Source organism: Tubulanus polymorphus, chromosome 5 (genome assembly GCF_964204645.1).
Source record: "Tubulanus polymorphus chromosome 5, tnTubPoly1.2, whole genome shotgun sequence".
Lineage (NCBI taxonomy): Eukaryota > Metazoa > Nemertea > Palaeonemertea > Tubulaniformes > Tubulanidae > Tubulanus > Tubulanus polymorphus.
The window spans coordinates 2,675,217-2,697,925 of record NC_134029.1 but is presented as its reverse complement, the minus strand read 5'-3'; the positions used below and the strand labels follow the sequence as shown (position 1 = coordinate 2,697,925).

At 37.8% G+C, this 22,709-nt stretch overlaps 2 protein-coding genes across 3 annotated transcripts; one reads left to right on the top strand and one right to left on the bottom strand.

The window, feature by feature from the left end:
• Nucleotides 1–64: 64 nt before the first annotated feature.
• LOC141905725 (thrombospondin type-1 domain-containing protein 4-like) lies at nucleotides 65–22,516 on the bottom strand. Of its 2 annotated transcripts, XM_074794715.1 has the most exons (17): nucleotides 21,653–22,516; nucleotides 16,353–16,410; nucleotides 16,077–16,192; nucleotides 14,492–14,561; nucleotides 13,210–13,312; nucleotides 12,883–13,013; nucleotides 7,087–7,291; nucleotides 6,064–6,242; nucleotides 5,663–5,757; nucleotides 5,234–5,583; nucleotides 5,020–5,149; nucleotides 4,588–4,792; nucleotides 1,973–2,143; nucleotides 1,729–1,887; nucleotides 1,442–1,624; nucleotides 1,190–1,340; nucleotides 65–933 (listed from the first exon to the last, which is right to left on the bottom strand). In XM_074794715.1, exons 1-17 carry the CDS (start codon nucleotides 21,655–21,657, stop codon nucleotides 797–799), a joined length of 2,448 nt encoding a protein of 815 aa, XP_074650816.1. In that variant the 5' UTR covers nucleotides 21,658–22,516; the 3' UTR covers nucleotides 65–796. The 2 variants fall into 2 exon arrangements, with proteins under 2 accessions (XP_074650816.1, XP_074650817.1); XM_074794716.1 differs by lacking the exons at nucleotides 12,883–13,013; nucleotides 13,210–13,312; nucleotides 14,492–14,561; ... (1 more) ...; nucleotides 16,353–16,410; nucleotides 21,653–22,516 and adding an exon at nucleotides 8,952–9,122.
• LOC141905726 (uncharacterized) lies at nucleotides 2,489–4,416 on the top strand. Its single transcript, XM_074794717.1, has one exon. The coding sequence runs from the start codon at nucleotides 2,694–2,696 to the stop codon at nucleotides 3,516–3,518; it is 825 nt and encodes a 274-aa protein (XP_074650818.1). The 5' UTR covers nucleotides 2,489–2,693; the 3' UTR covers nucleotides 3,519–4,416.
• Nucleotides 22,517–22,709: the final 193 nt, after the last annotated feature.

Here is a 22,709-nt window from a genome sequence, read left to right as displayed (position 1 = left end):
GAACTTCTCTCCGTATCAAGACCGTAAACAAAGAAAACTCTATTGAAGTAAATAAATTACATGTTTTGTTTTTTTTTAAGTCACATATTTTCACAACACATCGGTATAATATAAGATTATGAATCGGAGGAATAGTTGAAAAAAAACTTTATTTACAGCGAGAATGGTTGATAAATTGCGCTAAAACAAGTTAAATCTGCTGATTATTCTTAGTTTATAACGCGACTGGTAGCCAAAGCACTGCGCTATAATACAGATCCAATATATATTTGTGTATATGTATATATGTATATTCATAATGCTAACACTAATGAATAAATGAATCTCAGCAGTAAAAAGTGTTTTCTATCTTTAAAGTATGTAAAAGTATTTCTTACTTAGCCTTCCAGTAACACTATTTGGAAAGGCGACGTCGTTGTTTATTTGTTACGTTGTTAAAAAGTGAATGCTAATATCGCGGCTTCGATCCTTAATTCATTCACAACCCTTTCAATTTATCCTACTAAATACGAACAGATAAGTTAGAATTCGAATGAATAGATGTGTACTGTTTTAATATCACCACACTCGGGCAACATTCCTCATCAGCTTTCCCGTTTCTGGTATCCTCGAAATCCCATGGATTTTCTTTTCTTTGGCCAGGGTCGGTTTCACAGAGTTCATCTCGCACGATTTGATGTTACAAGTGAGCACTTTCAGAATTAAAGTAGTCACTATGGCTTTAGTGAAACTGGGCCCTGAGATTTTTAGATTTGAATATTCAGCCAAGTGGAAGATACACGTGTATAAACAATGTCTAGTGATGTTTGTGGTGATGATGACGTTTGTGCAGAGTACACGATCGACAACACAAATTCTTGTAATATCCGTATCTGCAAAGTCTCGCCTGAACGACTGTTTTACACTGCTGCATTTTGTCTCGGCACGATGGATCTAAAATGTAATTTACCAGCACGATCTTTCAACATTTTAAGTGGCGTCATTGACTTGAATAAAACCTATAATGAGCTTATAGTCCAAAGCGCGGTTTTAGACATCGCGATTTTACCATCGACGTCAACAGAAGGTCGACTCAAAATGGCCGTTTTTGTTTTGTTTCGATTGGTAGTATATTTAGTTATACTTTTCAATTATTGCTCTGAATCCACAGTAGAACTGGATTGAAACTTGTCTGCCATATGTTACTTACCCAGTGGGGCCTCGGTTGGACATTCGCCGTTATTGCAGTCTCTAGAATCAACTGGTTTATTTCCATCCGGACAACTGGTACTCGGAGTAAGACCACCGACCATGCACATGACCTTTCTTGTTTGATGCCCGGATCCGCAATTCTTTGAACACTGAATAAATCAAGTGGAAGAATGAATTCTGCAGAACATTCAAAATTCAGGATATGTCAGACAAATCTGGTCCAACCCGTTGAAACGGTTAGCTTACGTACCTCAGACCAGGCGGACATGAACCAATCAGCGCCACATCTCGTCCTGTCACATGGCTGTTCATTGCTAGGTTTCAGTTCTCTGATGCAGTTAGAATCGGTCGTGGACTGCAGGACCGAATTCACTCCTCTTATCATACACACCACGGGTCGAACCTGCACCTGACTTTCACACGAATCTGAACACTGAATGCCAATTAGAAAATTGCATCAGTTAATTACCTAAGAGGCGTCGTGGTGCTGAGAGTTTTGATATAATCGGGGAGGGGGACCTCCCTGATATTACTAACCTTGCTCCACGGTCCACTATACCAGGCCGCTCCACACTGTCGACCACCAGTATTACACGGTCTTTGAGATGCGGGTTTGAATTGCGAATCGCACCTGTTGGAAATAGCGCTACAGATGACTTTTCGAGTGTAAACACCTTCTCCACAGTCAGACGAACACTACACAAAATACATAACAAAATTGTTCACAATGAATTCCATAATTTCTGTCAATGTTTCAAATGTTTCGATTCGGTATTCCTACCTTTTTCGACCATTCAGTATGAATCCAGTCTCTATCGCAGGAACCCTTGTGACATCTCTGTTCGTTGTGCGGTTTGTCACCTTCGCAGTAATTATCTTGAACTTGTTTACCGTATGAATCCACACAGGCGATATCACGCCTCTGTTTACCTCGGCCACACGATACTGAACACTAAAGATTTAAAAAAACAACCCAATAAGTTCTTTGATTTTCTATTTCTGATTTTTGATTTGGGATATTCAATTCACAGTACGTTTACACTATGTGGGATACCAGTTGCGCAGGAAATGCTTAGATTTAAGACCAGTCTATAAGATCAATTAAGTTCTATATCCAATCTAACACCTTCGGTCATTAGGGTTACGACTAAAGTTTCGATTATGCAACTTGGCCCCGGCATCCGGTATTAAGACGTTGAATAACATTTTTTAAACCCGTTATCTTTTCGTCATCAAAATAATGTCTTTGATCTTGTTTTACCCAGTTCTTTAGATATAACGATATGGCGTACGTCATTGAACGATAGGTTCGTGATTAATGAATCGTTTTATATGCGAACTGAATTGTATGAAACTAAAAGTGAATAGCGTCGAATGGTCTCTTGACTAGTGGTTGCTACCCTGGCGACATAAACATTTACGAGCACAGCAATATCGATAAAATACAACGTATGCACAATCATTCTTTTCATACGGAGGAACTGTAACTGTCTCGTGGAAATATGACTGAATCTACGGCTGATTTGTGTCACAAATACCCAGGATTGTCGGCACAGGTTCTGGAATTTGGAAGTGGACCCTGTCAACTAAACGATCCCTGGTTCATCGATGTGGATGACTGTGGTGATTTATCCGTTGCGGACACGTACAATCACAGAGTCCAGATTATCAATACAACAGCTTACGAAGCTACGTGCTCTATCGAAGGAGGGTTTCATAGGCCGAGAAGCGCTAAATTCACGCGAACCGCCGGTCTGGGATTTCTGATTGTGGCTGATACTGGAAACAGACGAGTGTTGATACTATCTCGTCCGAGTGAGGCCGAATCAGCGCAAATTGATTGCGAATTTAAAGGCGATCATCTGAGAGAGCCAACAGACACATTGATCGACCATCTCACAGGGCACATATACGTCACAGATACCAGCAACAATGCCGTGTTTATGATCGGTGAACGCGTGACTCCATTTCAATATTTAAACCAACCAATGGGAATCGCGATGGACGATAAAGGCCGGATGTTCGTCACGGAGACGGGTGACGCATGCGTGAAGGTGTTTGATCGTAGCGGAGTTCAGATCGGTCGTCTCGACGGTGGACCGTGTCATCTAAACCGACCGAAAGGAATCTGCATCGATCGTCGAGGATTCGTTTGCGTCGCCGACGAACTGAACGATCGAATCGTGAAATTCTCGCCCGATCTCAGAATGACGAGTGTCGTAGTACGAGAATTATCCCGACCGAAAGGTGTCGCTGTTAACCGGGAAAACCAGCTTTTTGCAACGAGCGCGGATCGCAGTAATGTCATCAAATTGTTTAATATTTGAAAATGACTGAAATAAAATTCGACCGAATGACTGATACCGATTTTCCTATAAATATCATTTCAAATTTGCACCTTGCTGTAGAAAGACCAATGACATCGAGGAACTAAGAGAAATATGCTGTAAAAAACAGTACTCTTTGCTCCCTGAGTTTTGTAGTTTCTCTATATTTGCGGCTGTTGTCAGTTGTTAGGTAAACTCTAGTTACTGTAATGATGGATTATATACTAAAACGATACAGGTGCAACTGATCTCTGGCAGCTGTGCCAAAAACGTTCGTTCGTTTTTTGTTGGCAAAATTTCTCATAGCATTCTTTTTTACACATATCTCAGTCTATGTATAGTTTTTCTCGATACAAAAAAAGAAATATTCGTCGATATAAAAGGTCTCCTTATTTTGTACATTTTTGGTGCGAAAATTGGAAGTGTTGGTGAAATATTTCGGGACTCAATCGAGCACAAGACAAACTTTTTATTTCGGATCTAGTTGTTGCACTCAATTATTCACATTTGATTTAAGTGATTGATGAGAAAAAGAAACGAACGGAACATCTGGAAGAAATTATAGTTCGATTACGTAAAAAATCTATATTCGTTCACGTTTGAACGCGCGTTAGTTTTCCATTATGGGGAACATTTCTCTCTCAATAGCGGGGGCTCTATTTGTTTCAATTCGCTTCCTGCCGACTGTTAGCACCTAAAACAACCGACTGAAATTCCTGGCCTTCAAAACAAATATTCAAACTTTTCGTATTTGTTAAAGTTTTCTCAGAATGAAATCGAGATTAATTTTGAGTTGGCAGAAACGCAGGTGAAAGAAAACATCGGTAGTAAAATGATTATCGCATTCGGTGATGTGAAAGAAGTTAATTGAAGAAATAACGTAAGACTATTATTTTCCACTGGCAGAAATTGAATAGATTGAATGATTAGGACTGGGTTTCGTTGTAAATGTAAATGTTTTTCCAATCGGGAAACTAATTCAGGTGTAGCGTAAATAAACGAATACAGATTCTGCTGTTTTGTAAATGCATGCTGTATTCCTGTATTTGTTAATCCAGTGTCCACTTACCTTCCCCCATTGTCCGGCTCTCCATTTGAAACACGCGGTTAGTGTACAATATTCAGTGGACGACGGTCGTTGTTTGTGGAGACATTGATTCGCCGATACCATGAAAGTAATTTTCGGTGAAACCCTCTGTTTACATTCGACCAGTCGTTTTTTCTGACCTTTACCACAGGATACACTACACGGAGACCAGTTACCAGTCGTCCAGCTTTCAAATAGTAAACATAAACATATATATATATATACACATTGACGTGTTCAGAAAGAAAACATCGCAGTATAAAATAAACCCACTAGCAGTTGACCACATCACACTGTTCAGCCGAAATTGTGGATTGTTACTAGATACAACGATAAGACCTTTTCAAGTTTTATATATTTTGAAACGATCTTTACGGTGGTATCTTTATGATGGTATCCCTAGGCTTTACTTACTCTGGTGGACAATGTTCATTCGCACACGGTACTGTTTGACTCGTCGGTTTCTTGTGTCTATCACAATTCACATTCGTTACGACGGCCATTGAAGTTATATCAACGCACAAAACATTAGATCTTTGGTATCCTTTATCACAAACAAAGTGGGAAATTATTCGTAATATTTTTGTTTTCGTTTAACAATTTCCTATCAAAAAGAATACATACGAACCTCCTCCACAAGATGCTGAACATTTTGTAAATCCGTGGACCTTCCATTGGAACACCTTACTCAAATCGACCGGTTGATCGGGTGGTAGCTCTCCGGTGACTTGCGGCCGCTGTGGCGAAGAGTTGCCAGGTCTGCGCCTGTTCCCGCGTCCGGTTCCTCGTGCAGTCCCGCGTCCGATACCTCGTGCTGTACCGCGTCCGGTACCTCGCCCAGTCCCGCGTCCAGTCCCATGTCCGATCCCCTGTCCAGTCCCTCGTGCAGGGACACGATTTTGATTCCTATCTCGATTTCCATGTGTTGGTCTTTCCACCGTGTCAGTCGATAGATAATTATTATTTGCAGGCGCTACCCTAACAACAATACACAGAGCACATTAGAAACACGTCAAATATGTAAGAAATTGAGATGCCGAGATATGAGAAACGATACCTGTGCTGAGAACTACTGACACGTCCTCGACCCGCTCCTACAACCGGTATCGAATATTGATACTCAATTCCAGAATTCTTCTCTTGATAAAGAACCTGCGTTGAACAATTGACATATGTGGTTGGATTGACATATTCTAGGTGTAGAAAATAATGTATAATCCCACAATTACTGATGATATCTAAGGTTTATAGTTTCGAGAATTATCTATTCCATTTCAGAGAAACCGTAATGAATGTATTTTCATACACATTACGTAGGATGTTACCAGATAAGATGAGGCATTGTTCATTAACCGTGGAATATCTTTGTGACGCTCCTAATGGTAATGCATCTGTTAACTAATTTACCATTTGGATTTTATATCGAGGTATTGAAGATGTAATGTGTTGTATACACACCTCTAATACGATGGGTTCAGTGAGTGGACCGTTTGCTGTTATGTGTTCATTTTTATCCGAGTTTTTCGTGACCGGTCTGACGTATTTAAACACGGTACCGGCAGCCTTATAATCACCACTCCAATCAATACCGTAATTACCATTCAGAATGTAGTGTCCGGAATTCTTCTTTTTCAGTACTGAAATAACGACATCGATGTTGACATCAGGACCCAATTACAAAGAGAGTTCTGAGTTAGGATTTGACTCGGAGTAAACTCATTGAAAAAGAACGGATTTTAACTCTGGTTAACTCTATCCTGGACATGATTTCGCCGTTGTGAGAAAGAGTTGAGTTAGAATAAGTCAATTCCTAATGATTTAACTCGATAGCCAAATGCTCACTTACAACTGTATTCAGAGTGATGTGCATTTTCAATCGGAATAGTTCTTTTTAAAATCACTCGCAAAAACTTGCATATGGCTTTGTAATGTAATTACACGTTCCATTGAGACATTTTTGTCAACTAAGTGTCGCTTTAATAGTTACATAATTGGTTGAAATGAACCCCCACGAAGCTCTCCGCAATCCGTATTATATATGCATTATTTATGAAATAACTCGGTCGGAAAGAATGCCACCCCCGGTAGAGTTTGGATTTTCAACAATCGCATTCTTCGTCTTGTCAGCGATATCTCCTGGTGAGAACAGGTGAAGCGCAATGAAATAAACCATGGAAAATAAAAACAGGGAAAAATGATACGAAAGACCAGAGGAAATAACCTGAGGCAGTTTGTAATATTCACTCAGTTCCTGTCGCGGTGGTTCGTTTGTATATATTGAAATCCACTATCATTGTGTGACGTCATAACCCCACCAAAAAAAATATATATACACCGGATTTCACGTTTATTCCTGCTTACAATACGAGCTACGTTTTTCTTATCCTTCATAGTCGTCGTTGGAACTGTCCACTCTTAGCCAGGACAGTTACCCGAAAGTTTCAAATCTCGAACTTGGAGTGTTTGTTTTTAATTACTCACCCAGATAGTTACGACTGTTTTTGGTCTCTTTGATGACGAGTTTACAAGCGCCGGCCGGTATAGTAGCGATCTCGTTGTAACCGTAAGGTAAAGGTGTGCGGATGAATATACCAGATACTACTTTACACGTGCTACTATCACCGCCGCAAACACCGCACTTATCATACGTCAGGCTCGAACCCAACACTCCGTCGCAACCTATTTTCTAAATAGAAAAAGAAGCCACATTTGAAACAAATCCGCGACGAGGCAAGCAATGAGGTGGTCAAAAGGACGGCTTATCTCATATTGCCAGATTCCATTGTAATCATTATATCGTTGACTGAAGCAAGTATCATAATATAGTTATGTACTATGAGAAATTGGGCTCGTTGAGTATAACTTCGATATGAATTTGACCAACGATATTCACGATTACATCTGACCTTTTGGCCACTTCGATACACGGGCTTGTTTCGTTTTTCAGGGTCTCCAATTATTGAACTCTTAAGTACATCGTAGTAAAAGTAGTTTACAGTGAAGCAAGTTCACTAGATATTTGTATCAAACGATCAGAATACAAGAAAAAATCACACGTCGAAATTACGACTTACGATTGATTGATATGCATATAAGTATTCACCGTAATTATAAAAATCATTATATCGTCTCTAATCAGGGATAATCATGTATAGTTATAACTATTTTTCTACCGAGAACCAGTCAGTTCGTATCCGCGTGTTCTTTTACTGCCAAATAATCTCATTACAGCTGGAATTTATCATTCACACAGAAAAAGCGATTTCTGAATTGTTCGTCATTACCATAAACAAAGTCTTTAATGTCAGCCGATTTGTATTCGGGAGTCTTTTTTTGTAGTTTTACACGGAATTCAATTTAAACTCGTTTTGATAACCTCCATGAAATAATATCTCGAATTTCTTAAACGATTAAGATGTATTCATATACATTTCATCAACATGGTATTGCGCGTACTTAGATTTCACAGTTTTTTCTAACTTAAAAAGGTTCAGGTTTAAGTAAGTAACCTAATCGTTAGCGTTGAGCTTTCGGTTGTGTGATGAAAACGATTATCAGCATAAGTTCATCCCGATGTTCGTCGAGTAAAAGAATAAGAACCACAAATCAACTGCAGAAGAATTACGAATTTCTTATTTCATGGGAAAATCTTTTTTCGATTAGATAACATGAAGGTATCTCAATGTTATATAGTGATTGTTTTATTAGGGTCATACAGATCTATTACGTAACAAGTAAATACAAAAAGTCAATATTATTATTTCTAGCTGTGTCGCATGTGAAGTTGGAAGAAATGGATCTATTAGCTAAAACATGATACGTTGTCTAAACACAGTCACTTATGATCACTTTGAAAAGCTATTATTCGAAGAAAATTGTAACTTAATTTTGAATACGTAACACGTAGTTAAATGGAAGAGAAAAAGTCTGAAATGCCGCACCAATCTCGAATTTAATTCATATTTCTAGGAATTTGCATGAAGTTGGTTTTTGTTAATTTCAGATTGACAGGTGCCCCTATAACCAGATAATAGACTGTTTTAACGCTATGATAATTTGTATACGTATTTTTTCACTCTCGAGCTTAACTAAAGATACTTTGTTCACGTAAATGTTATGGTTTGATAACAAAACTTTTCAACTCCGATACCATATGTGTTTATTGATAGTGTCTTATTGTATAGTCTGCACGGAAGACACGAAATGCTATGTAAAAAAATGTAAACAACAAAACAATGATTAATTTTTGGAACTAGTCAAGTGTTAACTGTCTAATTTTGAATTGACTGAAGTTGTTTCAAGTTGACGTTTTGTTTCGCTTTCCTGTCATAAACGGGCGCACTTACCAGAATCGCGAAAACAAATAGAATCCGGTTAATCCACATTGTTTTAAGTTCGATATAAGTTTTTCCGATTGAAGAAGTTTTAATTCCCTCGAAGTAGAATTTTTCGTAAAATTCACCAAGCTAGTTTACGCGCTGAACTGCGCATGTTACCAGAGCTCGAACGTCTATGACGCGCAATCCAACGAAATAGCTTTCGTGTCGATTGTGTGGGTTTTTAGAAGAAAAAAAGACCACGGAGTGTTTTTCTCTTTTTTTCTCGTTTGACAGCTATTGACTAATACATTATACATTACAGACGATTAATGATCGAATAGAGGGACAATTCGAACAGGGAAGGCGATAGCGAGTACGTGACGTGACGACTGTTGAAGACAAACTGCTCGTTCGGTTCGATCTGGAATGATTATATAATTTACTGGAAAAAAAATCGCATAACTTTAAACAGCTGTAACAATTCAACCGAGCTACAAAATTCATTTATACAAACAGGCATATTACCAGAGGTAATACACGTTACGTCATAGCGCGCCATAAACGGAAATAAAAAGTCACATTTGACGGCCAATGGCATACGTGAACAATGATATAAAATCCAGAAACAGTCTAAAATGTTTCCTCGAGTTGATATTTCATTCGAATTTTTCGGCAATGTTCTAATAGCTATCTTGCAGTATTTAATATTCCTGAATTTTTTCTACATTACATGTTCCAACTGTACTACAATGTTGATTAGTATGCCTGAAGTTAACTATTAGGTTAATGTCGAAACTTCTAATCAACCAGCAGCTAAAGGAAATATTTCGGATTCGTTTTTCTGTCTTACTGTGGGATTTTATACTATCGTTAGACTATCGTCAGTGACTTCATCGTTCATCAGAGATCATAAACCGTACACCTTTGCAGATGTTAAAACTATTTAGTTTTCGTTACTCAAACGGTGACAGGTTAGGTGTATGTATCGCTGTCTGTCATTCAATACCGAGAGCACTTTGCTTTTTTGCTTCGGGGGTATGCCGTGGCCACTGCGCAAATGAATACACAAAATTCATCGCTAAAAGTGGCTGTCAGATTGTTAGAAAAAAAAAGAAAAACAATTTCTTCAAAAACAAGTGACAGACAGATTGAAGTTAGGAACGATGTATGAAATGCCTATCAAAAACTCAGTTCTTTTCGCGTTCAATTGTGCAGGAGTGCTCCGTCAATAATGCAGGAGTGCTCCGTAAGTGTTAAGAGAGTTCTACCTGCAACGAAAATAATATCGCGAAGAATGCTTGAAATTTTGTATTTGAAATAGCGTCGAATGAATAATAGCAATCTGTTTTGAATATTTCGTATGACACGCTGACTATCAGCTGGTCTGAGAAAACTTCGTCTTTCTTGTCTTCGTCTTTCGTTTTCTTCTTGTGAAAATATTATTTGTATGAATACAGAACTGTTCGTTGTGTCAACAGATCTTTGATTCAAAGAAACATTTAAATAGTGCATTCAAAACGTATTTTCGTAAGCATTCCTGGCATTATCAAATTCGAATATATCTCATTCGATTCGCTTCATTAATTTGCAATTTTCATTACAATAATCGAAAGCTATGAAAGCCCTGTCAACCTTGAATGAAGCTAGTCACGGCTTCTTTAGTGACCTTGACCTCCGAATGATAATATTTGCCGTGACATATGTATATTTATTTTACGTGTCTTTTCCACAAATATCAGTCCGCACTATCAGGTGACTTTACGATTTAAGGACGATGTTCTCAGATTAACTACGGCCCCGGAATTATTTATGTTTAATCTGAATAGCTCGAACACGATATAAATTACATTTAACGATTTGAGCATATATTTACAGTCAGTCTTACACAGAGAACTATTTCTTCAAAACTATTCTGGTTTTTATTGTCATTATTCAATTTGAGTATTTGAATTGAACAATAGTTCGGCGCAGGTTTTCAGTGCCAAGTATTTCAAGTGAATCAGGTCACTTCATATAATGAAAAACAGAAGAAAAATAGTCTATATTTGTTTGTACTTAAGTGAAAAAATAGTGCCCTCGAGGGACGTGTATTTTATAGTCAATTGAATAAAGTTCAAATGGATCGGAATCAAAAAATGATATACGGGTTAGAACGGGGGGCATGTTTCTACTGGAGCCAGTCGGTTCCATAGCCAATTCACGACTGAAAACCAGTCATGATTTTAGAACCGCTTCTGGACTGAATTCATGACTGTGTTACTGGATCCCTGCATGAGCGACGTGTCGCACAGTCATGGCTTAGGTTTTAGACCAGTCTGGGACGATCTTAATTCAATAGCCAATATGACTAAAAAATAAGGCCAGGCTTGAGAGATTTAAAACCACTTTTGGACCTAAGTCACGACTGTGCGACTTTGCCCTGAATTCTAATATACAACTACATTATCTTGAAAAAAATGAAATGCAATATTTAAGAAAAACAAAAATTATTCGCGTTCTTCTAAATAGACGTTGTTGAGGTGGCGGTGATACATTCGGAATATTTCCAGTTAAGTTCATTAACATCATGAGAGCCGCCGTGTATAGAATACGTGATGATTATTTGGTAATAACGGCGTAAAAAACGCTATTATACGTCACCGGTTCGTTACGGTATAAAACGTGAGGCCCTCGTAGTCTAGGAATTCCTGCAGCCGGAAATAAGCAATTTGTTAATACACGGAGGGTAATTTTTAACGCTAGTTTATTTGCCGTGATAACACGATAATTGTCATAATATATCGGAAAAATACAGTAGTCTCTCAAATGATCTACGGAGGAAAGAGTTTGATATATTCGTTAACTGAATTGATATATCAGGACTGATAAAATTCAAATAGACCACCCTGCCGCCATCTATTTTACATTTAAATCATTAACTCACGAACTAGCAACGGCAGCCGATCTTTGATCTTCGATCGAATTTTATAGCTTTCGAATTAGGGACACCATCTTAAATGTAACTGATAGCAATATTTTGCCGTTGGAAGATTCAATTCCCATGGCCTGAGGTATTTATAATGACCATCGAGTTTATCGGATTATGATTGTTTGTAACGGGGTTTTTAAGTATAATGCGGCCCACGTTCCAATTCCTTAACGATGGAATGTAAATCGCTCTCGGTCAATTTCCTCGCGTTAGAAATATTTCTATTTAAAAATTCATCATTCATAAACACAGACAGCGTATCATAACCGATGATCACACTGCGCATATTTGTCTATTGTGGTATTTTCAAGATAAACCCGTTCAGTTTCATATTACTTGCGAGACTGCAATTTATTTGGGCAGAAATTACTGCGACGTGCGCCTTAAAAAGCAGGAGCAGATCTAAGAGGAACTCCACCTGCTGCCTCGGCGTGTCTGCTTCATCTGAGGAATTCCCTTCTTTCTGTTTTGGACCCTGCATTTCAATTCTGACCCTGACCCCTGAAAAAGTCTATCACTGATGCGAAGATTTGGGGCTCAATCCGTGGTCAAATTGTGATCTACATAATATGTGATGACCAATGTTTGCTTAACTGTTCTAGTAATATTCAACTGGCATTTACCGCTGGCATAAGTTTCTGGTGGGAAAATCACGTTTTAAAGCGTTTTATGCCCAAGGTAAATCATTTCGCACGGAACTAACCCGCATCGTACAATTCCGTATTGCATAAAAAGTGTGTGAGGGTTAACCTGGCTTACCACGTGTGTAACAGTGGTAGTCGACCCCAACAATTCAATTTGACCACTTATTGGTTATTACCACAAATTAGATGTGATCTGTTCGGTTCTGGTTGAAGCAAATAACGGACACAATTTTTTTGGAACATTGAGACTCATTTATTGCCAATTAGTTAATCTAGTGTATAGTGTATAATGGTTTATGGGGATAAATAATCGATGAAATGCGTATGTCTGGGTTTTAAATGTTACCTTGCATTCTCTGTTTACACAAATACTTGTGCCATCTGTTCTGCATTCAGTTCCATCTACAACTTTCGGAGCGAGTCGGGCGTAGAATTCATGACCAGTAGCTTTACACGCCAATTCACAAGGGTTCCGAGCTGAAGTAAAGATGTTACATAGAATCCATCTGAACCTTGTAAATAAACCTTCATGTCGCTCAAACGAGAAAGGTAAAATCGTAGTTGAATAACAACATTGCAATACAAAGAAATAGTATGATTTCTGCTAAAGATTTTTAAAAAGTTCTATTCATAATAAGCTATCAAATTCCATTGTTTCGCATTGGAGAATTACCTTTTAGATATGGTTCCCATCGATAACGCCTATTTTTGAATACTTTATGATTGAATTTTTCACATTGCTCGGTTCGAAAATCTTTGCTGCCTGCGGGACAATTCTAGAATCAAAATCATATACAAATACGATTAATTTAGAGATATCAATTATCTTCACTTTTTTCTACCAGACAATCAAAAGAAACATAGGTTTCGCCTTTGCTAATTTCCTGGCTTAGCTTAGTAACAATAGCTCGAAAAGTTGCGTTAGGAAGAATGCAGCTGTGGCGAATGATAACAGGTAGGGATTACCTGAGTGCATTGCTTGCCTTTGGGGTTCACATAACTTATACATAACTTCCTGATTATCAAATAACTTTTTACTTATACTACTACCGCACACATATTTAACGGTTTATCAAAATGGCTCAACTATGGCCATATTACGAATAGTCAATGCCTGTCGCATTTGATGTATGCATATTATGTACAGCCTTTAGCTTATAATATGTAAAAATGATTGCACATTCTCTACTGCAACCAGCAGCAGCAGCAGCAGCAGCAGCAGCAGCAGCAGCGGTAGCGAAATAAATCGCCCTATTATATATACGATATATACAAGTTGTTTATAAAATATTGTTCCACATAAACAACGATTATTCGTGTTGTCTGAATAACTTTTATTACGTGATAATAGACGCTATTGCGTAATGTAAACAGAGCTAATAACCGGGCGATATAGAACAACAACTACGACACCTATCGGCCAGACAACTAGACAAAACAAATATATTCTTCGTATGTCACCAATTACACCAATACCTCGTTTCCTCGGCGAAAACTTTTTCTGTTTTTCCTCTTAAAGTAAAGATTTGGTTTGGCAAAGAAGTATAATGAATTTTTGTGGTAAGATTGACGGGTGTCTGTAGGGGGTATTTTTTATGCAGTTTTAGCACTGAATTGCTCAGAAAACCACGATAGATACAGATTTCTCAGTCGGGGATTAAATCTATACAAACTGCATGGATTATCATCTAACGCTAATCGATAATCTCATATTAGCCGATAAGGCACGCGCACTATCCACTAATCAACTCAACCTGCGACTGTCTGAGTTTATATTTGGATAGATACATTATTCACCACCCGTAACGTTACCTTTAAACGGACATTATTTTCCAGAAACGAGTAAAAATACTAAATGCCAACCAACTCGGGGTTGAAATTTATGTTAAGTGTTATGTAATTTACTCATTCAGAAAGACTTAATTATTTATTTTGGGTTAATATCATCTACGTACCCTAGTATTGCATGTTTCATATTGCGCACTTTTTCCAATACATTTTGACTGGCTTCGTCCTCCGTAGACTCTGAAACAATAATTTTTAAATATAAAACTTGTGGCGGCAAAACTTAGAGCCCTAATGGTTTCCAAGAACCTGATTTAAATAGAGAAACATCCTACAATATCGAAGAACAACGTTTCGACTCAATTGCGACAAAAACTAAAAAAATGATTCCCGAAACGTCACTACTCTCCTAGCTTTTTTAAATATTGTGGGTATTCTTTCTTCAATTCGAGAGCCCTCTTCTACTGTTATTCGTCCATAAATCATAAAATTCAAATGGTAGAAAACTCTAAAACTGCATCGTTCGATTCCCATAACATTTTCCAAATAAAACCTTATGGGTAGAAAAATATACTTGAAAAGAGTTCATAATGTTCGTGATGAATCCCATTCCTATTTTAAAGTGTTTCATCGCTTACAAGTGAGTAATACCTACGTGTAAAACTGCGTGTTCAAGATATGAAATTTGTTTTTTCATAAAAATGAATTGTGTAAACTACGCGATAGTGTGAAGGGTTTATTTGACGTAATTTACGGCTGCTGATGTCGCCCTGAGAGCTACCGAACCTTGTTAATCTCCCCGCCGTAAACAAACCCGTTTATAAAGACGTTTCAAGTAACTTAGTTCAACTCGAGATGATTTTGAACAATTTTGTTTGCGTAAAATTCAGTTTAGTGCAAAATGCAGACACTTATCATACTTGAGATCAGAAAGGGAAATCGATTCAATTTTGTGTGTTACGAATAAAGAATCAGTAGGATTAACATATATATCATTGATTGAGAAATTTTGATTCAATTCGTTTACAAATACGGATTGGACTGCAAGGTTTTCGGCGTATAGTGTGGCTTTATAAGCCACCACCACGAAACAGAATGATAATCGTTTTAAAATGTTATTTTTTACAGTGGTTACAATAAGTATTTACTGATAGTCGGCGAGTCAATGAAGTCTTAAAAGCCGTATTGACAAATTGTTATGTGAATATTTATAGAATATTGAAGTCGAATGACAATTAACTGTAGTAACACAGACCCTATATCTCTCGTACCCGGGACATAATTCATCGCAAGAATAAAGAAGCGTTATTCTAATCTGAAACACAGCTGTTATACTTGTAAACCTTCTTAGCGTTATTTATCAACACTGAAAATGTTTTAATGTACGTAATGTTTCTTTAAAAAAAAGTTTCGAACACATCGGAAAAATGAAACAGTTTGCGCACAGTACAGGGCGTGAAGACACAGCAGGACAGTGAAATATGGCCCGGTGTTGTTTACTGCTAATAGATATTAGATAAGCTGTTGTTATCATTATTGATATGAATCGAAGTGGAGATATCTCTATTCGTCTGGGTGGCGATAGTGACGCGATTCCTCTCTCCTCGCAGGAGCGTAGCCACACGGGATCTTGTTCAGATCAGATATATATCATCTTGTAGACTAGAGATATGTCATTTTTAATTTATTTGGTTCTGTAAGACATATTGTATAAAAGCGATTATCTACGGTAATTAGGTGCTGGGTACGCGGTACCTTTCCTTGTCGTTACACTCTCGCATTCTCATTCGGACACCGAGTCCACACGACCTTGAACATTTACTCCATTCCTTCCATTCAGACCATCGTCCATCTGATTGTCCATAGATGCCCTACGTATAGAAATTGATATCTACATTCTTTAGAGTAGACGAATTTGTTGTTTAGCGCAAACAGAGTTCCGTTCTACGCCATATAAATGATTCATAATTTGTAAGTTAGATAACACGATGATATGATTAGTTGATCACGGTTAACCCTAACGGAACTTACCTTTAATGCTGTTACTAATATGTAAATACAACACACTACCGCAAACTGGGTGTGTTTCCTGGAAATAAAAATGTTTTTTTCTTTAATGACGGACTTACGATTTATTTATCGTGATATCGCGATTGATGGCCCTCGTAATATCGATGCATGATGAGTCAAACTAACTTCTCATATTTAATCGATTTTCATCTGATTCTTTTTTTCATCAAGTTTTGCTTGATTATGGTTCATGTTATTGCCGCTGCAACTGTCCCGAATAAGTGCAAAATCTACGAAATTGCTCCCGTGTAATAAAAATTCATGACCAAAATGTGAAGGTCGCAATAAATGCCCGTCGAATCAAGACGAGTAGTTTATTTTCTATCAGATTTATCCTTGTAAGAAACGATTTCGCTTCCCCAGTTGCAAAGTTCGATTGATACATCGATAAATTTGTCAGAAATATAGATAATATCGATCTTCAGACTATCGTTTTCCAATACGTCAAACTAACGCACCGGAAATTGGCCGCTTCTCTTCTCACTCGCTCTATAAATACGGCGGGGGCTAAGACACGATCCTCTTTAAAAGACTAAACAAATTTTTCCCTAAAACTATTTCGCATCCATCTGGAAAGTGGGGGGTACAATTTGCACTGAGGAATTCAGTAAGTGATATGAATCGAATTGATATCATTAAGTCTACCACGCGGATATATACAGGATGAGTTGTGTATACATATTTTTCCTAATCCATTTCACATAAATTACAAAATTATTAGTGGTTAAATTTGAAATAGCAGCTCAAACTCTGACAACAAGGCGTAATCGTTATCGAGTATTATTTTCATTATAGAGAGCAGTTCAAAGTGGACTCGGTTTGCTTACGGATGAAATACTTTGCCTAAGCCCGACTGTGAAATTGGGCCTTACAACTTTCAAAGTAAGGTTTTCTTATTTTTTTTTTCTCAGAAATATATTGACGAAGCGGCAGACAAGGCAAACACTCACTGGTACATGGAATCTGATATATCTATTAAAGTTCTCTCGACACTGTAAACAAACATTTTATATATTAGATAACTCCTCTCCTACAGCGGAGGGCAAAACATCCTCATTGTTCTTTATCAAACTGACTTTTTGTTGCAATACAAGACAAGTATCTCGTGCTTGTATGTATTATACGATTTCCACGTATAACATGATATAGCTCTAAATGTCTTTTGTCTGCACCTTTTTGAAAATATAAAAAAGGAGATCTTTATCTCGTGTTCAGCGAGTACAAGGCAATCTGAAGTCTAGAAGGATGGGGTAAAAAGCTCGCTAATGGCGGTAAGGGGAAATTTTTCATTTTAAATTTGTTTCGCATTTTTTTCCAACGACTGACTGATGTTTTGATGATTGTTTGTAGCAACGCAAACGAATCAGACTTTCAGCACGAAATAGAAATAAAAACATCGGAGAATAGGAAAGCCTTGTGAATACACGTTTAGATATGTTATTTGGATATGTGGCTCTGAATTCATCGTATCGAATTTACGATGAATATATAGATGCTATACAAGGACGCCAACTGTAAATCTCAGGTTGAAGAAGATAATGAACAATTTCACAATATTGGTAGCCGACCTACGCCCAGCTTAGGATATCATCAAATGTGGGGTCGTCATGTACATAATCTATTCATATAATAATGAATAGCATTCCATTGTAATTGTTCCATTTGTATTGGATTTTACATTATCGTTACACAGTGTTTCATCAATGTTGATCTACGGCCACGGTTCGGTTTGCTAAGTTACACATTTCGATTTACTCAGTGTTTGAGGGACTTCAGTGATTCTCAGCACGACGTAATGATGTGGTCTAGAAATGTCTCTAATATGACAACTATATAGTAATATATCACAGATCTTCATCATCAAATAAATAAACTGTTAATGCGTCCAATTCATCGTATAATAGCTGAATCATTATGCAAGTTAGTCCCACGTCAGAATTATCATTAATGGTCTCTCATTATTACTGCCAGTCGAGGACGAACGTATTTGGTACTTTAAAAATAAAGGATGAACAATTTGTTTGCTCTGTCTCCTGACTCTTAAATAAGAGAAAAACATTTTGAACCAATGTCATCTTTCTATTCGTTCACCATCCACCGAATGATTTTTTATTTCGTCGATTATGTGGAATTCTTACGAGCAACTGAAAAATGTCGACCTTGAAATCTTCAGTTCGCACAAAATTCCGACCCTCGCATTCTTTTAATAAGAAAGTTTAGGGCCAATGATCATTTACGGGAAAATAGATGATATGATAATCGATACGAAATTTGATATGAAGATGAACGGAAATTATGGAACAAATATCAATGATTATTCTATTATGAGTCAATCACGTGTTGATGATGTGTAAATAGTAAATATGCCTCCGTATTCTCAAAATTAGCTTCATTATCATTCCTATTGTCTGATATACGTGAACCATCCCTTTGTACAAAGGGTTCATTCAGCACGCACGGGTTTACTTAGAACATATCGAGACCCAAAACATCGACCCACGCATTCTCCGCACGACCTTGTAAACGTTCTTTCGCCTTGCTCTTATTTCAGGTCACCACACTATATCGTGTCTGTGTGGTCCAGTGCCCGGTCTTTCTTTAATTGCCGATGTTTCGAATGTGCAAAATCTACCCGGTTAACTATTTTCTGAAAGTATTTTCAGGAAATGTTTTTTTCTTTTTTATGAAATCGACTTCGGGATAAAAGAAACTCATACTCGTCTGATTGACTTTTGTTTACATGTACAAAGCATTAAGAATTATTCAAGACGAAAATTTGTTTGTATTCGCGTCATCGGATCTCTGATAACAAAACTAATTTTCTGTATTTTGACTGACAGCAGTTGTCATTCAGATTGGGTCACTACATCGTTTTGTAATATCATATAGCTATAGCTATTGCACACGTAAACCCGATTTAATAAGTACGTATTTTTTATCCCGATAGACTAAATATTTTCATCCACCCACAACACTCTTGTTTTACTTCCAAAGTAGATTTGTTTTAGCTTTTTCTTATGGCTTTAGATTAATGAACCATTTCCGCAGTCACGAGGGGTGCACACTGCCCCGGAATTGTCCAAGTGTCTTTTTTCAAAGATCTGTCCATACTTCAGAAATAGATAGATTTTTTAAAGATGCGTCAATTTTCTTGTTTAAAAGGGCTAAAGTGCGAGATATCTTTGAGAAAAATAGGGTTACACAGTCTTTGAAATTAACCGTGAAATGGCATCTTTGGTCTCAACCACAAGCGAAATTGCCCTTTTGGCTATGTCTGAACCCGCCCTTGAAAAATCCTGCCTACGGGCCTTGACTTCATCAACATTTGGCATCGATGAGTTTCAACGCACAAGCCTAGGTTCAGTTTGCTTCGGTGAACTCGTGAGAAGTACTAAGATGAAAAAACTGCTTTACTTTCATCTTGTCACTGATTAACGTAAAAATTCGCCGAGTTATACATTTACCGGTAAGACCCGAGTAAACAAATCGTAGCCGAAATTAATTCACAGCAGACTGTTAAATAAAGCTGGCGGCTTGTTGAGTGCTTAATTACCCCATGAAGCTACAAGCCAGGAGGAAACCAAATATTACCACATCAGGTTCCAGTTTTTAGATACCGGTTCCCGGAATCAGACTTTCCCAAACATCGCAAAAAAGTATATTCAAAGAATAATGATTATTCGGTATGGTGGGGGTCTGTTCATAGTCAAATCTCGTGCTCGAATTTTTTTCTGAAATCTATTTGGGACAATTTCTATCGTAACCACTCCGATTTCAGAATTAACATAAAATCTACATTTAAAAGTTAGATAAGGGGAAATATACACATTAACGACTATAGTATTGCAATAGTATCAGTGGAACGTGTTGTTAGGTTTGAAAGATGAATTAGGACCGAAATGAAATAACGGGTTGCCAGCTTTAGCAATCTACGAATGAACCAGGACGGAGCTTAGTTTTAGGACTTATGACTAGTGCAAGAGCTCAGCCTGAGATCATTCATAATATTCAGCAAGATTTTAAACTTATGTATCGACAGTGCGACCATAGAATTCGAATAGTCTATGGTGTAATTGATCCATCAGTGGTAGGTCCTGGGCTAGGCTTGGGAGTTCATTACAAGTTGAGTGAGATATTTTCCAAGAGATTTGATTTAAAATGTCCCCAGAATGCATAAAAACGCATCTTTCTTTTTCATTTTTCTCCTAGCGCCAATGAACCCACTCCATTCTAAAATCCTGAATCCATCCCCTGGCTCTTGTTTTCATATAACGTCGAGTGAAGGAGGCGATGCGGTGGTGGTTGATATTGTAGAAGTGCGCAATAAACGGTATAAAATGATACCGGAAAACAGTATGACACAACAGGAACAAACAACTATTTATTATTACAAGTGTGTGTTCTGCCCATTAAACAAGACCCACATAGTATTATATTCAGATAGTCAGAGCAAGAGAGCATTTTTAACTAAGTGAAACTATGCAGCATGAGTGTAGTGGATCCATGGAATGTTTGATACGGGTATATGTCACGTATAGAAACAATCGACCCCCGCAAAATCGACTTAAAAACGCATACTGAGACCGGGTCCTATTTTATCGATGGCATTTTACGGACTACGCATGATTTATTACTATTTACGATATGAAGTACTTTACGTTGTCAATCGAATGTGTTTTATGCCCGATTGATCAATACACTGTCTCTTATTCGACGGTAAACAATGAATTCTAAATTACCGTCTTGTCTTTGATAATGATGTGTGTATAGACGTTATAGACAGACTTACTCGTTATCAGGCGGCGTTCTCGAAAGCTCTATTGAAGTTTGGTTATTTCGGTGTTTAATGACTTTGAACTTTTCAGTAAAGTAAACAGTAGTGAATGATATCCGTGTTCTATCGATACTTTATTAGTACCCTCAGTTATATATTTGACAGAAAAGACAAAGATTCGTAAACTCCGTTTTCTTTTGCTACAATTAGTATTAGAACAGTCATAAAATCTTCGCACTCAGCAGGTTTAGATACATATGTCTGGCCCCGGAGTCTTTGTAGTATAACGCTTCATTCAGATTGATTTTGAAGCTGCAGCACCATACCATTTTAATAATAGTCGCAACAAAAATGTCCGTTTTGTTTGGTGTCTACATCTTGGTGGGTCGATTTTTATGTTAGGCCTACATGCAGTTGATCGGGTATAAGAGAAGTCTGAAAGGATTTTAAGTAGCGCCGTCAACGGCATCGTCAGAATTCCACCTACCTCATGCTGGGTTCAGATACTTCACAACTCCTTCTTTTAAAGATTTGATCTTCTGTATATTTGAAGGAAATGTCAAAACGTCTACGAAACTTCTGGTGTTAGTTGTTGAAGATGATTTACTCGTGTTTTGGCATCTCTTCTTATATTTCTGTGGTTTATTCCTTTGGAGCGTGTCGAGACAGTGCCTTACGTATTATCTCGTTGTTTAAGCAATATCCGTCGGTATACGGCTATATCGTACCGAGTCTCACCGGAGATTAGAAGATAAATTAAAAATTGAATATTCAAACGCACGCTTATCGAATTACACAATCAATATCCATTTATAGACGCCCTGTAAAGACGTTCCGCTGTGTCGGGGTTGGTTATGCGCGTGTTCCGTTTGTTTTGGAATTAATTTTTGGCTCGATCACACACGATATGCCGCAGGCCGCTTCGACTTTGAGAACCCGACAAATTCCGCTACCGTCAGTACGCGCTATCTTCATAAAAATCACACGGTAATGCGGGAAAACACGGGGACTCCGGGACTCCGGAATAGACGCGCAAATGTCACAATCCCAACCGCTCCTCGAAAATCAAATTGAAAACACACTAATTCTTCTAAATATGTGACACAAAAAATAGCATTCGTATGAATAGATTCGACAGTTTTCACAGTTTACGATGATACTTGAATCGAGTTGACGTCTTTTTATCGAGTTCGTAGTCTCTGTGATCACGCGCACGCAAAAAGGTTCAGGCGCTGCTAAGCTTTGTGGTGTTAACTACTAACTTCGTTCCCTCTCGCGGAAGATGCGCCACAAATCAAGTAACGATACGAAATTCAGTTGCATCGCGGGATAACAACTTCTCTTGAAGGGATGACTTCCGCAATACGCAAATCAAAAACTGCGACTGAATTTTTGCGCAGGATTATTCGCGGGGCTATTAAATATTTTTGGATGTATGTATTTTTCTGTTGGTGGTGGGTTATTATGCGTTTGTGTGCGGTTTGGTTCACACAAAAACCCCGGAGCTGATTACTGTTAACCACAGAGCTATTACCAATCAAAAC

Bases quoted from the DNA above. Each gene is read 5' to 3' on its own strand.
- LOC141905726 (XM_074794717.1), top strand. From the start codon at position 2,694: ATGACTGAATCTACGGCTGATTTGTGTCACAAATACCCAGGATTGTCG.
- LOC141905725 (XM_074794715.1), bottom strand. The intron at 5,758-6,063 runs GTGTGTATACAA...TGTTCAACGCAG, and splicing joins CTGAACCCATCGTATTAGAG to GTTCTTTATCAAGAGAAGAA. The intron at 934-1,189 runs GTAAGTAACATA...ATTACATTTTAG, and splicing joins TCCAACCGAGGCCCCACTGG to ATCCATCGTGCCGAGACAAA.